Raw genomic sequence first — 16,880 nt, 5'->3', positions numbered from 1 at the left:
AACTGAATACAATAGGAATACTAATCATTCAAAAAAGAATAAAACAACAACAAAAATGAACACCATAAACAGACTGGTAGCTGGTAGTCTGCTAAACTGACTACGAAAAGGAGATGCAAGGCAGTAACTGAAAGTTTCAGAGAAAGTGCCCTGATGAACTCCAGTATCTTCCAGTGCAGTTACCCCAGTTGCTTAATTTGCTATGTAATCTGGAGTCACAGGGATCCACAAATATTGAATACATTATTACACATTTATAGCCATCTTTAACTTCACTAAGTACAGTATTCTTCCTATTTCATCCCTTAGGATCTTCCTACAGCAAACCATCTCAGATTTTCAACTTACAGATCTATCCACTTACTGAAACAACAGAACATAATTGATAGAAAAGCTACATTTTGACATAACTACTAAAATAAGGCTTTAAATTAGCCAATTTCTACCACAACTATGTTGATGTACAATATAAGATCAACAGATGATTTATCAGTACTTGAATTTTTTTTGTTTAGGAACAGTTTAAAGTAAATTGCTACAAGCTATGCCAAGACACGCAAAGGTGCAGCATTCACCAATCATAAGCTAAATGTATTCAGATTATTTTTCAATATATTCCCCATTATATGTGCTCCATTGATYAAAAGATTTCTTTAATCTAATAGGGGAAAAATGTACTGTTTTTGAGTCAGTTGCCATATTTTTGTAGGCCTGACGCATTCCCCAAGCAGTTTTCTCTACAAAAATAAAAACACAATAGCACTTGGTTTTTAGCCGCATTCTGAAGACCATTATCTTCCACCTCCCCCAACCACCAAAAACCTAGAACTGATTACCAGGGTCAAGGGGGAAATGTGACTGTTTATGATAGGTAGTCTTCCAACCCATTTAAACTGCCTTGGTTCTCTTTCCTCCTTTTAAATTTAGAAGCATGCTACAGGACACTACAGGATCCAAATGGGGTCTGTAACAGAAGTGTTGCAAATATCAAAATTAGTACTTAACCATCAGAACAATCTTGTAAAATACGGAAGTGCAAGATACCTGTTCAATGAGACATGCACTCCCCAAAGAAAGACTGTCCTTGATGCTATTAATTTCACCTTTACTTTGGAAGACTAAGTTGGGGAAGCTTATTAGAAACCTAATATGGTTTGCATATAGTATATAATATGGTATATAGTATATAATATATAATATGGTTTGCATATACTATAGATGTATACACAGTCCTTCCAAAACTTGCGAATAGCCCCACACTGCTGAGCATGATAGAAAATTTGACATCTCTAGCATGATCTACAATTTCTACTCAAGTCTGCAGCAATCTGCCAACTTCAATTAATTCCATTTAGCATCATCTAGACATTTTTTATTGCTGCATTTGTATTATCAGAAGGGTTTATTACAAAGAAATCATTCTTCAATTCTAAATAGAAAAGATCTGTGAGAAAAATAAACTTATAAATCTGTTAAAATCACAGCTATATAATGGTTAAAATAAATAAACAAATAAATAGGAAGCTCTCCTAGAAATTTCTCCTGTACCATAAGCCAGTAACAGGGAGGTGAGGGTAGGGGACAGGGATTCAGTAAAATAGTTAAATCACTGACATTGATTTAGAATTTATAAAATCAGATTAGGCTGTTATCTTCTGATAAATTAACTTTGACCTTCCTGAGAAATCAGAATAACTACGTATGGTTACAACTTCAATATCAAACTAGGTGACAGCTATACAAACAGCCATTTTGTGCACACACAACTGAAGGCGCTTTGTAAATCTGTAGCTGCATGCATTTCCTATTTAATACACAGAAGTTCTTGATACGTGAAGAGCAGTTGTATTTTTTTTTTAAAAGAAAACATATACTAAAATTCACATTTAATACTTCATATACTTTTTCTTTCGTTTATGTGCTTCATTTCACTTAAACAGTTCATGAGTATTACCGTGAGCATATGAACAGTCTTTCCACTGATGCTGACAATCTTTGGGCTCTAAGACAAGACATATGAGTATTTGTGCTTTAAAAATAGAGGGTGGAGAAGGAGCCAGGTCTGCTGAATCTTTTTTAAGCTTATCTTACAACAACACTACTACTTATATTAGAGCCTGGAGAGATGTGTATGTGTGTTTGTGTCTAAATCAGAAGTCCTGAATTTGGGGCACAGTTCTGTAATTCCTTGATGTGGCTCTTTTGAAGCTACTCCAGCTAATTTTATCTATCAAATTCTAACATCAACAATTTTTCCCTTAGAAATACTCCATAGCGCAAGCAATTTAAACTAATTTTCTTTCACTGCTGCCATAAATGAGTATGCTAATAAAATCACAGATTATTAAAATAATAATAATTTAACATCAAGCTTTGAAATTTCTCACCCCAAATCCTATTAGTGAAAATTAAACGTCTTTTTCAGAAAATAAAATAATATTGGCTCCAATTTACCAAACATGGAGATCTGTGGCAGTTAAGAGGTTCAGATTTTGATATCTGCTCTGTCAAATCTTCTCTTTGCCTTAATTTTCTCACTGCTAAAATTAGCAAAGTATTATTTCTCACCTAGTAATTTCAGTTGTAGTTGTGCACACAACACAGCTAGAACAGTTTTACCTTTTTCTGGATTGCTGGGGGGGGGGTTGTTTGTTTGTTTACAGTATCAATGTTTTCAAAAGACACTTAACACTTCTTAAGTACTTACCATGCCATTTGCCTTTGTAAACCGTTCCAAAAGAACCTGATCCTATTCTGGTAGAAAGCATGACTTCACTTGCTTCTATTTCCCAGTAATAACTGGAATCTCTTTGTCCACGAGGCCTCTGAAACAAAAATTAAAGTACAATTGTGCTAAATATACGCATTTAGATTGCACAGGCATATAAGTTTTATATCAAGAATGAAATAACTTTGTTCATGCAATCTTAAAATGCACTGAAACCTTGAAGTAATGAATGAAGTAATGAAGTAATCTGGGCGAGGTGGGGGGGGGGACTGACAAGACACCAGGAACTGAGGGAGAAATTTTAATTGATACTAGAGAAAATACTAAATTCACATACTCTTTTTTTTCTTAAAGCTTTTTCTCCCCAGAATACTATTCTATTGTTTCCCAAAACTGAAAATACATGAAGAAAAGATAGAATATTTTCTTGGATGTTATGAAGCTACCATAAAGTTTTGTGCTAGAAACTGTATCGCACTTTTTCAGTACAAACTGTATTTCAGCTTGTACTGAAAAGTATATCAAATTAATTGAAATTCATTTTCAACCTACACTTTGCTCTGGGGTTTTAAAATCCAAGGCAATAATGCTATCTTCTCCAAGTTTGTGTATATAGTAACAATGGAATTTTAACTAAGTACAGAGTAATCCAAGAAGTTTACCATCAACTTTTATTACCCTTTAAATACAGAAATTTGTCCTAATATTCCATTACTCCCATTCAAGCTTAAAATTTAAACACTAAATACTGCAGTACTTACAATTTTGTTTTTTTCTTGTGTATTAGATCCAGGGGCTCTCTCTCTTTGAGCTGGGACTGGGGTTTTGGGCTGTGACCAGCCAGTTGGACTCATATTGTTAGGACTTCCAGACAGAGCAGAGGGTGAGGCTTAAATATTAAAAAAAAACAGAAAAAATGTTATGGGGGAAAAAAAACCCGCAAAATAATATTATACATTATTTTATTTTTGGAAATCATACCTGATTCACTATGGCTTCGAATTGCATCCTAAAACAGAGAAGATCAATAAATTTATTAAATATGTTGAGAACATACACAGGAACAAGTAGAAATAGTTGTGTTGAAATAGCTCTTAACAGTTTTGGTCAAATACCATATAGTATTATTGACTAATACCCTCCAAAAAATGACGGATTGGTTTTTCTCAAGTCACAAGAAACCTATATGCTAGAAAACATGCAATTTGTAAATTCCTACAATATATATAATATATTAAAAAGTATTTTTTTAAAAAAAAGACACAGTACAGGAAAAACACCAGAAGTACTGTCTGCATTCCCACCATTGTACATGCTTGTATTTCAGATTTGAATATAGCTTCTGTGATGGTCCTGTGTCTTCAGGGGACAAACTTTCAAAGACATTTCTGCATTACAGTAGGAGAACTTTTAAAGCCCTATACTACTTCAAGTCGATATACATTTAGAAATATCCACACTTTACTACTTGAACGCATAAAAAGTTAAGTCTTATGTCCTACTCAGAAACATCTGATTTTTTAAAAACATTCTTGCACAGATTAATGGTATTTGAAGAAAAATAAGTCCTTACCCTGTTCACCAGTTGGTACAGTGCAACAACACTCACCTCATGCCACAGGCACTTTACAACACAACTCTACAGCCATGCACAAGATAAACTAAGCTCTGACAAACATAACTTAACAACTTTTCTCACCTGCTATGTATTATCCCAAAGTACATACAGGAAAGGTAAAATATCCAGGTACTGTATAAGTACAAAGCAAGAACATGCACTGCAGAAACGTTAAATACTGTAAATGTTAATGAAAGTCAATTCAAACTTTCTAACTAGTTAGTAGAATAATAAATTAAAGATTTCACAGGAAACAGAACAAGCCTACACTCCACCACAGAATCTTTCAAATAACCCAAATTATCCCTTATTATAAAGTTTCATTTACAAAATACACCACTTAGCTAATTAATTACACTCCCCCAGGCTTGAATCTAAATATGACAGGATTAGTCCAGAGTTCCTCTACTGTGTACCTGAGTGGATTAAAATCCGCATCAACTATGAAGAACTTTTGGATGTTACTAAATTTGTCCTTTCTGAGGGCAATAAAACGTTTTTTAAACTTGCATTAATACAAATTACCATTTTTTCTACATTAGCCTGGAAATTTAACTTTCTTCAAGTGAGCTGGTAAAGAATCACTAAGTAATTTTAAATTATTATCATGCTTATATATTTGTAATTCAAAAACAAATGTATTTTTGTTGCACTTCGAAACTAAGTTAAGGACTATTTCCTTTTTTATGAATCCTATAGTAAATGAAATCAAAGTATTCTTCAGAGTTGTTCTTACAACACTTACAATACAAACACAAGTGCTGTAGTCCATCATCTTCGCTTTGATGGGAAGTAAAGATAGTACATCATGTTTTTAATCTAACTTTCATACAACTATATTCAACTAAATAGTTTCCAGAGAAAAAAAGGCCACACAATAGATGTGTTTGAGATGACTTCATTTTAAAAGCTGTATGACCAAATACATCTCTAACCCAACATCATCAAACAAGTTTTGTAGTAGTACGGATTCATCCAGTTAAATTAAAAATGAAGCTACTCTATCGATCTGCCTCTTCCAATTAGTGTTCTCAACATTTAAGTATAAACATGCCATAAAGATTTTCATTAAATCAACTCCAGATTAAACATTTCATGTGGACATTGCCACGGCTTACAAGTTACAGCAATCCTGTTAATCACAAGAAAGCAAAAGGCACCAAGAAAATACCTACTCTTCCCCTCAAACAAAATCGTCTGCACCAGGAACTGGGAGAAGCATTCAGGCTGTTATTCTAGGTCAACAGGGTAAAAGAAAAGAACAGAGGGAGTATAATTTTTTTTTTTTTTTAATTCTTAGGATAAATGAAAGGAGAAGTAACGTAATTTGTTTGCTATGTGATAATTAAGTGCAGCAAAACTTATAAAATATCCTTCTTCAAAACTAAAACTCCACTTAGTATCCATACTTTGGTAAATCACTTTATTAAGATGATCTTTCTCATATCCTACTAGAAAGCAGCTTTTAGAAAAGCTGCTATTGCCTCTATGACAGGACAACTACTTCCATTCCTTTATGATTTTAGGGAAGACAGAGTAGAAAGCATTTCTTTCCTGTTATACATAAAGTATATCAACAGAAGTATAATAAACAAACATCTTCTTAAAAGCTCATCACACTATAGAATTTAATATTCTCCTTCAGGAATGTTTCAGGATTTTTCTCGTGCTATAAACCACCACCAGCCTGAAGGCTTCTGAAGCAACAAAACAGGCTGCATGCCTAAGAAAACAAGAGAAGGGACAGGTATCTCGCTCTGTGAAACTTCGCTTGACAAAAAGCTTCTGTTCCAGAAAAGCTTCATAGTGCTGCGAAGCACTTTGCTTCTGCTCCACCAAAGATCCCAAGAACTTCTCTGGCATGTTTCAGATAAGCTGTAAAGCCTATACACTACCATCTGAAGAAGCAAGTGAACTCAGCAGCGTAAGGGTTTGGCTTAAGAGTTTTTAAACTATCCCAGAGCAAAAAACAAACACTGTTTTCTCTACAGTCCTACAGTTCAGCACTTTGATTCTGCAAGGCTTTCCTGCAAACCTCTCCTTATTTTGTTAAAGTTATCTCAAAGAAAAAACAAAACAAAACAAAAAACACCTTCTCCTTTAGTCCTAATTTCAAAAAAATTGTCCCTAACTACTGCCAGTCTAAGGAGAGAAAAAAAAATTGTAAATAAATAAATAAAAGCTTGGAAGTAAGTAACAGTAGAAAAAAATCTCAAAGGTGGCTTTACCACGTAAGCAGATGGATGTACAACTGCCAATAAGTTGATTTCATTATTCAGGCCCTAAGAACTACTTGTGGACTTGCAGTACCTCCAGTCATATTTAAAATAAACATACAAACAAATAAACAAAAAAAAAAAAAAAAACTCGAATAAATCCAGATTTCAAAAAACATTTTAGGTATGCCCAATAGTAAGTATTTCTACAGCAAAACTAATTTTTTTTCCAGATCTGTTAAACTTTTGAGTGTTAAGATTCCTCACATCTTTACAAATAATGGGCACCAAAATCTATTTAGAACTTTAGCAAAGGTGATAAAGACTGCATTAAAGAACTGTTAACTTTGTGGTCACCTACATTCTTCATCAATCAGCCAACTAAGGAAAACACTATGCAAATGACAGAGGCAAACTAAAATAAAAACCAAAAAAAAAAAAACCCCAAAAACCCAAACAGTAACTATTAGGTAGCCAGCTGCAATTTGAGTTTAACTGCATACTATTCTCCTCAGCAATATTACCTCAATTATCCTGCTGTCTACAGGCACTGTAGTGCTAACCATATGGACATTTGGTGTGGATGTAGATCGCTGTCTTTGGGAAAGGGAGCCCTCAGAGGAAGGATTCGAGGCATTGAATGTGAAGGCATGAGGTGTAGAATACCTGTGCTGTGAACTGAGAAGGGAACAGAGAGAAAGGGAAAGTTATGTTTTTTCATTTTTTTTCCCTCTTGCAGCAGTTGAAAAAATACTGTTCAATGCATCCTGTCCAAGAGCAATATACACAGAATACCAAACAGAGGACAAGTAGGGATTATGTGYCAACTAAACTATTTAGTTGGCTAAATCATGCCAAGTTTAACTTAGAAATAAATAAAAAATTGACAGTTGACATGGTATCTTTAACACTATTCTGCACTTCTGCCATTAAAAAATTTGCCATGGTTTGCCTCAATTCTTATCAAATCACATTTAAAATGCTGATAATCTGCTGGATTAATTCAGGTCTGCAAAATTTAAACAACTCCTTCATTTCAAGTCTAGCTCGAAATGCATAGCTTAAAAGCTACTTCTAAGCCCTACGTTTGTAAAGATTTGCAAGACTGTTCAATGCTTCACACAGAACAGCCAGCAAGGAAGTCATGAAACCCAATACCAGTTAAAAGGAGGCCAACAGTGTAAAATTCAATTCAAGCAGAGCCATAAATCAYGGCTAAAACCAATCAACCCTATTTACCCCAAATCACACAAGCAGCTTAACTGAAGTCAGCCAGCTTTTACAAAAAGCTTAAAAGAATATCAAGTTAATAAATCACTGCTCAACAACACTGGAAATAGAGTCAGATGGCAAAGAGAACGTAAAATCAATTACTGATGCAATTCCCTCTAAAATACATAAATAAATAAAATCTTTTACAAGTCAGCTGCTTGCTTTGTGCCTCATTCCTGAATAGGCCAACATTTGTCACAAGGATGTAGAAAAAAACCTAAAAGATGGTCTGCCCTCTTCAGGCTCTAGAATTTCAAGGAAATAAAATACAGACACAAATTAAGATCAGAAGATGGGCAGCTTCAGAAGGGAAGTGACTTTTATTTTAGCATTTAAACCTACAGGAACTTTAAGTCTCAGATTTTTTTTTAAAGAGGGGCATGTTCATCTTCACAGTTCCCAGTGTTCTCTCTTTAAGCTCCTATTTGTAATCGTAACTTTAGAACACTATTTTAGTTTATGCATTCAAGTCAGGCAAAACAAATGAGTCCAACCTTACCTATACACTAGCTGATCAGAGGAAATATAAAGCTAATTAGCACAATATCAAAGGGATACTTGAATATTCTTAGGAAAATAAAGCCCCTCCCTCCTCCCCCCAGAAAAGGTTTAATAACCTCATTTAAAAYCTTAAGATTAAAAACTAAAACTATAAAACCTCAAATCAACATTTTGCTTGAATCTAAGAACAAGAAAGGATATTACATGATATCTATGATGAAGTGGTGTTGCCTTCTTGCACATTCATCCCAACCGTCTATGTGATTGTTCTACTTTTGAGGAGTTGGGAGTGTCTTGATTTTTTGTTTTTAAACAACTGTATTTCCCAAAACAGAAATGATAGGAAATACTAGCTTACCTAACAGGTATCCGGGAGACAGACTCCCGCATCCGTCTCATTGTCAAGGGAGGTAGTGCAGGGACACCACTGTCACTGATATTTGAATTTGGGAACAATCTGAAATATCAACAAAAACAATTACAATTTCAACTGCTACACTACCTCCTGTACAATGCTGCTGAAGCTGGGAATTTAAAGGGCTGTTTCTTTCATTATAACGAACTTCAAGAACATGGCTCAGTCTTTATAAAATGTTTTTTGTTTGAGTTTTTGGGGGTTTTTTTTGTTTTTTTTCCCCAAATCTGTGTGTAGTATGATTAAAAACTATGCCTGCAGACTCCCAAAGGAAATTTCGGTTTCAGACTCCCTTAGCAGTTTTCTAGACCAAGTTTACTAAGTTCTGTTAAATCCAGATAGCACAAAATGACACAATTCATCCTACACCTCTGATGACTGGTTCATATTAGAAAATGCATAACTATATGACTAAGTTCAGTTAGAAAAACACARTCACTAATTAAGACATATTTAAAATCACTGACATTTCAATTATAGGTTTTAGTACTTTTGCATAACTGGACTTCCAGCACAATGATTTTGAACTTGCTCTCTAATCAATATTGGAAATATATTACCCTTTATCACCTTTCTCAGAATTGCATTTATTTTCCAAGTGAAAAATGTTGTGGTCATTCTGAAACTCTCATTTTTCCACTAGCTAAAGACCAATCGAATCATTAGCTTTTTCTCCCCTTCTAAGAAAAGTAGTACGTAAGAGGAATTACTGTGTCCTCCTATGTTGGAAAAATAGCACTATAGCAATTGCCTCATCTTTTATGATCTCTTTGTATGCTTGTCCCAGAATATTAAATTTACAGCAAGAACAAAATGCATGTAATGTAAAAGGTCTTCATCATCTGGGCACAGACAATCATTGCTGGCTGTTCCATAAAGTTCTCTGTATGAATGAAAGGGATTGCACTTCCAACAATCCAAATTCATCTCTATTATTAGAGATGAAAATTGATGCTCTTCTGCTATGGAAAATTACTACTGATACTAAAAAGAAATTGTTCTTACAAGAGTTGCCTGATATTGCTCCAGTCGACACACATGGTTGGAACTTTAGTGCTGCAGTGTTCGTGGAATTTATAACCACATGTCTGACACCGAAATCCGTTTAGCAGGAACTTCTGGCAGATGTCACAAAATGCAAGCTTTAGAAATGTCTTCCGAGCCTAAAAAACACGTTAAATGCTTAATTCAAGCTACCAGCTCTCTTAATTAGCTAAAATGAACATCTTTAAAGCTTGACATAAATAGTTAAATGGCAAGTAAAAGTTACCAATGCCTCCAAGATGTTACTAAACTTAAAGCCACACTTGAGTGTTTTTGCATATATTTCCAATTCAGCTGGAAACAATGAAAAGCTTATAAATATTTAGGGCACTGTTCACTTAATCATTTAACAAAAAACATTAAGTGTATTCCACCATCTATGTCTAGTAAGGTGAGTTGGCGTGAGCGGGGTGACAGGGCAGAAGTGAGAAGAGGTTTGCTGTTGTTTTTTAATAACATTGAAAGCAGATGAAATCATATGAACCATATTAATCAAAATGTTTGTTGTGAATTTATGTATGATCAATACCTCCTGCACAAGAAAAACAGAAAAATTCCCTAGCAAGTAAAACAGTTTAAGAAAATACTATTTTTAAATGACATATTTTTCCAAAGCTTGGAAATTTTATRTATAAATATTTTATATATATACATATATATATATTTAGAAAGTTCCCTCCTCCAAATTTGAGCCTCCTCGAGATGCTGAGAGCAATATTGCTTTTTTGGTGATCAATTGCAGACAAATGCATTTGTAGTTTTCTAAAACTGCAGAGTAGAAGCAAAGCTACTTTGGGTTTTATGTAAGTCATTCCTAACTTCTCTAATATATATAAATAATTATCCTTTAGTCTTGCCACAGTGTATTTCTGGGGCAAAAAAACAAATAGGCTAGACAATGGAGTTCCCTTTTCCCTTGTAGAAAGAATAAAATAGCACAAGGTAAAACTTAGAGTTAGGCATTATCTCTTCATTAAAAAAAAAAGAAAGGAAAAAAGAAAAAAAAAAAAGTAGGAATTCCTATAATTCTTCACATCTTCCATTTATGTGTATCTTCCTTTGCCTTACCTACATAGGCTAAAAAAAAAAATCACACAAAACAGAGCTAAAAGTATTTATTAACCCTCTCTACTCTCAGTAAATAATACATGGCTGAGAAGAAACTACAAGCCTGAAAGTCTCTCATCACCAAAAAAAAAACCCCAACAGCTGGTCAAATTGCAAGACAGCATTAGGTCACAAAGCAACAYCATGAACTTGCAAAATTAACAGCGCCTCTGTATGTTCAGTACAATTGGCTAAAGCTCCACAAGGCTACCAAGCTTATTTTCTATGAACCAGAGACTAAAAGGCAAATTATCTCCTAGTTCTGGACTTTAAACCATAATATCCAAATATGACAGTTACAGAAATATAAACATTCATATAAACCCATATAACAAGAATGGCAATCATCAGAAATTTGATGAATATACTTAATGTGAACTTTTAAAAATTTCTGACACCTAGGAAACACTAACTTTAAATAAAATTACAGCATTTCATTGTCAACTGGTATTTAGCCATTGGGGGTAGAGAAAAAAATAATAATAAAAAAAAGATCACGTCATCACTTCTGAAATTCCTCATATTTAGAAAGCCAAAAGGTACCTAATGCCTAAAACATTTTTTGGCTGAATATCCAATTCATCTGATATAACTGATTTAATTGATATTGAAGTACAGAAGAGAAAAAGCTTACAAAATTGTGTGTAGTGAGTGGAACATGATCAAGAAAGTCCACTTGCAGTTCCTCTCCGATCAAGGAAGCAGCATCTGTATTCCAATCCAAGCGCACTTTTTTACTGTAAGAAAGAGTAGGGAAGGCAAAATTACTACAGAGATGGGAAAAAATATATAAAAAAAAGTCTAGTCTAATCAATAACATAAGTTTTGTGCACTTTAAGTAAACTGAAAATAAATACAGAAGAAGTGAGGCTAATCTCTTATGATGAGCTGTATTTCAGCAACTTTCAACAAAAAAAAATTGTAAGCAACAACTAATTTTGAAGCCATACCAATTCAACTCTTTTTCATTTGTTTGAACACAGAAGTGATTTTTATATATTGATTATTTGGAATAAGATAAGGTCCCTAGAAGTTATGGTGGAGTCACAGAAATTCCTTTATAAACACAACATAATAAATTATGAATGGCAGACTAAGTGATATGAAATCTGTATTACGTGTTTCAGTACTAAGGTTACTTGGGACGTCCAAATTACACAGAAGTGTAAACCCACAAATGACCTTCTCATGACTGAGGCATAGAAGAGCATTAAGCCCAAGCCTTCTGAGGTGTGAAGTTAAATGTATTAATGCCATGAGATACCTTCACTCCCTCAGCTTGTAAAAGAATCATTTGGTATTTAATAGCAGCATCCCCGGTCCTACAAAAAAATAAGGAATATCTGAAGTGAGACTTTAAATTCAAACATTGATAAGTTCTAGAGGGCTGTAGACTTTTAGAACTGAACAGAGGAGATCTTCATTCAGATTGGCCAAGAATCACTAATGCTGACATTTACAAACTATGAGCACAGAAGAAAATTATAGTTCAGATATGAATGCATACTGTATTATTTGATCCAGAGTATAATTAAAAAAAAAACTCTATAAGATGCTAAAAACACTTGAGTTTCCCCCTCAATTCTGAATATTTTCAATATTTATTTTAATTTTGAAATGAAACTGAAATTAATTTTTTGTATTACTCCAGGAAGCTTAAGGAGCTGTCCTTTAGAGGAGCAAGGAAAGCAACAGAGGTTTTCACAACTGAATTGCACTCTTAAAAGAAGCTAGCAGAAGAGGGGAAGCAATAAAGCATTATTGTTGCTATTCTAAAAACAGGATTTTAAAATTCTCTGGTTAAAAGTTTCTTATATAACATAATAAGACTCCTACCCTTTTGGTTCAGTAAGGAGTCGAAAAACTGCACAGCATTCAGGCTGCAGACCTCTTACTTTAAGTGCCTTCGTAAGACAATCATGCAGGGTCATCCCATTTCGCACGTTTACCTGTGACAAAAGGAAAAAGAAATTGTAATGAGTGATGGCAGAATTATATTAAGCTTTTTAGGAAAGAAGTCAAATTTTTCTCCTTTTCTTTAGGAGCTTCAATAAAATGCACAACTGTAAATAAGAATTTAAAAATTACCTTGCATTATATAACAACAGACTCTTGTGCCTGCACAGTTTAATTCACTGTGCATCAGGCAGGCATACTGTCTGCCCTACACACAATTACTCTATGCTTACAGAATAAAGTTTTGAAGCCATTTCATAATCTTTTTTTTCTACAATTTACTAAGTTTCTGTGAAACAGAATTTTATATAGCACTTACACATGCAGATATCCTATAAAAGTAATAAAAATGCATGCAAATGAAATTACCTTGGATAATTCAAGAAGAACACTTGAATTAAATTTCCAGGAACATCACTAAGATTTAAGAAACTACTGGTAATTTCCGATTCAAAAAAAAAAAAAAACAAAAAAAAACTCATAGAAACGTCACCCTCTAAGAAGTTTCAATTCAGCTTTAAACTACCATAATTCACTGTGGGCATCCAAGTGAAGAAAACAGTGATAGAAATCACGGTATGTTTTACTTCACATAGGCATCACCACTTAGATCAGCCAACTACTGTCTTTCAATGTTAGATATTTTATGAAACATATCCTGTTCAAGTATATTGATAAACCACAGCACTGATGTAGAAAAATACAGGTTCTCAAAATACAGAAATACTCCTTTCAAAATACATCTTCCAAAATTCACAAGCTGATTACATTTTGTCTAATCACAAGAAGAACTCTTCATGAAGTCTGGCATTTCTATTGCCAGAAGCACGTCACAGCATTAGCAATGAATTTCTTACATGCAGGTAATGTCGACTTACCACCGTGCGTTGCTTGTTGGGCAAGAAAACTCGAATGGTATTACTAGTTTTGGAAGTATCTGATATTTTCCCATCATCAGATGCTCGGCGTTGATAACCAAACTGCTGGACAATAGTAGGTGAAATACAGTTTGGGCTATCAAAAACAGAATCCTTGAGTCCAAAACCATTACTGATTGTCTTCCAAGCTCCCTGAATGTGCTCCATTGATGCAACCTAAGAAACAACAAAATTAGGAGAGTAGAAGAAAATTACAATATCCTCAACTATCAAGAAGTGGTACTCACTCTTGCTAACAGAGCAGATTTCACAGCCTCTTTTGAAAGCATCTGAAAACCGCCGAAAAAAATGAACACTTCTCTCCTGTGACATGATCACCTGGCACATATATGGTTCACCCACATCTGCATAATCAGCCTTAGCCTTGAAAGCATTTGACTTTCCACACATGCATAGCTCAGCAACAATGTACATGTAATTCCACTTCGACTGCTTCTGTGGTGTCAGAGGAGCATCTTATCATCATCTTAATTTAGGTAATCTACGCCTGAGGAGCCTTCGGTAGCTAAATGCTAGCAAGCGAATTGTGCTGTAACTTAGATATAGCCTGGAAGCCATGAATTGTATTGAAAAAAGGACCAATTGAAAATTTTAATAAAAAGTATTGATGAAATTCTATTTTAGCAGTGATCATTTTCTAAACATGAGTAAGAAGTTTAATATCGTTAGTATACCAAAAAATACAGAATGTTTTCAGTGTTGCAAGGTACATACTTTAAAACAGAAAACAAATTATATAAAATAATAATAAAACACACACACAGTACATACTCAGCTGCATTTCAGCTTAAATTCTCCTCCAAATGCAGATGCATGCAAACCCGTGTTTCTCTGAATCAGCACACAGTACTACTACTGCACACTGAAGTGCAAAAATACAAGTATTACTACTTTTTCCCCAACTATTACAATTCTAATGCAATTTGATATCCAAATTATACTACAAGCATCTTACTCAGAACTGAACAGTCTGAAACAGTTTTGAACTTTGCATTTTTTGGTGGAGCCCTAAATTTCCAAGTAGCCAGATTCATTACTAAGTTTTCAGAAAGAAAGAGAGAGAGAAGATAAAATAAATGAAACAAGCAAAGTAAGTATCATAGTTTATTTCCCCATGAAACTGCATCCCTCCATAAAAGTGTGAAAAATTCACATTCGTACCACTCAGTGCAAGTGCACTTCTTCTGTCATGTTAGTAGCTTAATGCCAAATGAATTTTCAGTAGTTTTGTACACCATCTATATCTCTGATCATCTTTATGAAAGGAAAATTAAGGCTGCAAAGTCAAAAAAACAAGTTTGTCAGAAAACGTCAAAATAAAGATCCTCCAGGCAATCTTAGTTCAGTCACTTTATGGTACAGGACAGACCAATACAATTCCCCTGAAACCAATAACAACTTAATTCAGTACATAATACCAAACATGTCTTTACTGACACACCTATCAATACCTGTTAAAGTCTCATCATTTGGTGTGTGGTCCTGTGCATTCTCTGTTGCAAATTATTTGAACCTCCCAATTGATTTCCTCAGATCCTGTTACGTAGCATCCATCCCAATGCCCCGGGGGGGGGGGGGGGGGGGAGGAGGCAGGGAGAGAAAAAAATAGAGCTCTCCCATCCCCAAATCTTCACAACCTTATCTCAGAGAGAAGGATGTCTTTTGTTACAGCTGAAGAGCTAAAGTACTGGAATTCATGAAAAAACATCTTCACTAAGCATCTGATTTGAGATATGCTAAAGGATAAAACTTTTCAAAATGCTTCACTCAAAGTGCAACTCCCACAAGCTTTAGCGAGATTCATAACTACTCAGCACTGCTACACAAACTCGGATTAGTATCTGGAAAAGAAATATTCTAGAAGAAAGAAAAAATATTGTGCAGGTTCAGTTGTTCAAAGGTTTAAAAGTATTTTTTCTAAATATCAACAACATTTAAAACTCAATACCCAATCAAAATCTAATAGTAGTTATTCTGATTTTTTTTAAAGCCTACAGCACAAGAGATTAGTCTTGCAGCTGATACAAGAAGTGAACAAGGAATGGGAGAACACAGGGAAGTTGCGTAAAAAGGAAGGAGAAGGGGAGAGAAAATCTGAAGAATGAGATGGGAGTTCAACATGCACAAGCAACTACAAGTGCAATAATCTAACAATTCACATGCAACTTTCTACTGTTATGAACCAGAGAAGTGAGAAAAGGTATGTACAGTTACAATAAACATGTTAGGCATAGGGACAGCCACAAGATTAACCAATTAGATAGCAACAATAAAACAGAATGGAGATAAATTGTAGGTGAAATCCAGTCAACTTGTTCTCTTTCCTCCTCTTAACTTCACAACTTTGTGGGACTATTTCACCCTTCTAGGTACTATATGAGAGGAAACAAGGCAAAAGCTCAACTGAATTCCTCTGCTGAGTAAGGTGAGGTAAGGAATAACAGGACAATGATCAAAAGCTCCTTGTAGCCACTGCTGAAGTAAGCTGGCAACAACCTAACAAAATAGTTTTTATGTTTTATATTTTGACATGCTGCCAACGTTTCCTCAAGAATTCAAGAAAAAACAGGAAGTGGCAAAAAATTCAACTTGCATCTTGACAAAGGCTAAGTTTCATACAATAAAAAGGTACTTCCCTAGTCCTTCCCAATACAAAAGGCCTACTACATACTACAGAAGACTAGAGCCTACTTAATAGGAGGTCATGGAAATAATTTTTACGATTGTACGTACAACCCAAGCTCAAAAACTTAAAGACAGCAACTGCTATCAGCCTTCTGTACAATACAAATATCTTCGACTACAAATGCACATCTTTGCCTCAAATCCTTTGCTCAAGGAAACGCAGTATATTCAACAACACTCTAAACACTCCTTCAGACTGATACTGAGTAAGTAGCTGCAGTTATTCATCAGCCATCTTTCAGGCAGTAGTTCATGACTGTGTCCTGGCAGCTTGAACTGTCTTACAGATGTTGAGAGTTTTTTTTCAAAAAAATCAAAGTATTTGCTTCCTTACCTCAGCAGGTAAAATATTCCCTGCTATTTAAGACATAGCTTCCTTAGCTCTTCTTCCTGCCTAAGC

The 16,880-nt window shown here is 34.5% G+C and overlaps 1 protein-coding gene across 6 annotated transcripts in view; it reads right to left on the bottom strand.

The window, feature by feature from the left end:
• Window positions 1-16,880, bottom strand: part of RAF1 (Raf-1 proto-oncogene, serine/threonine kinase) — an 80,080-nt gene that overhangs the window by 11,275 nt on the left and 51,925 nt on the right. For 4 of the 6 annotated variants that reach the window (XM_085302425.1, XM_085302426.1, XM_085302424.1 and 1 more), the window contains 10 exons: window positions 13,736-13,951; window positions 12,738-12,850; window positions 11,536-11,638; window positions 9,756-9,913; window positions 8,694-8,792; window positions 7,087-7,240; window positions 5,522-5,581; window positions 3,710-3,737; window positions 3,490-3,617; window positions 2,708-2,825 (listed from right to left, as the gene is read on the bottom strand). In XM_085302425.1, coding sequence (XP_085158551.1) covers window positions 2,708-2,825; window positions 3,490-3,617; window positions 3,710-3,737; window positions 5,522-5,581; window positions 7,087-7,240; window positions 8,694-8,792; window positions 9,756-9,913; window positions 11,536-11,638; window positions 12,738-12,850; window positions 13,736-13,942 — 1,168 coding nt within the window. In that variant the 5' untranslated portion in view covers window positions 13,943-13,951. The remainder of the gene's footprint in view (window positions 1-2,707; window positions 2,826-3,489; window positions 3,618-3,709; window positions 3,738-5,521; window positions 5,582-7,086; window positions 7,241-8,693; window positions 8,793-9,755; window positions 9,914-11,535; window positions 11,639-12,737; window positions 12,851-13,735; window positions 13,952-16,880) is intronic. The other 2 variants (XM_085302429.1, XM_085302428.1) reach the window with 2 other exon arrangements.

This window comes from Rhea americana, unplaced genomic scaffold (genome assembly GCF_003343005.1).
Source record: "Rhea americana isolate MKP2758 unplaced genomic scaffold, rheAme1 scaffold_19, whole genome shotgun sequence".
Taxonomy (NCBI): Eukaryota; Metazoa; Chordata; class Aves; order Rheiformes; family Rheidae; genus Rhea; species Rhea americana.
This window is presented reverse-complemented; position numbering and strand designations above follow the sequence as displayed.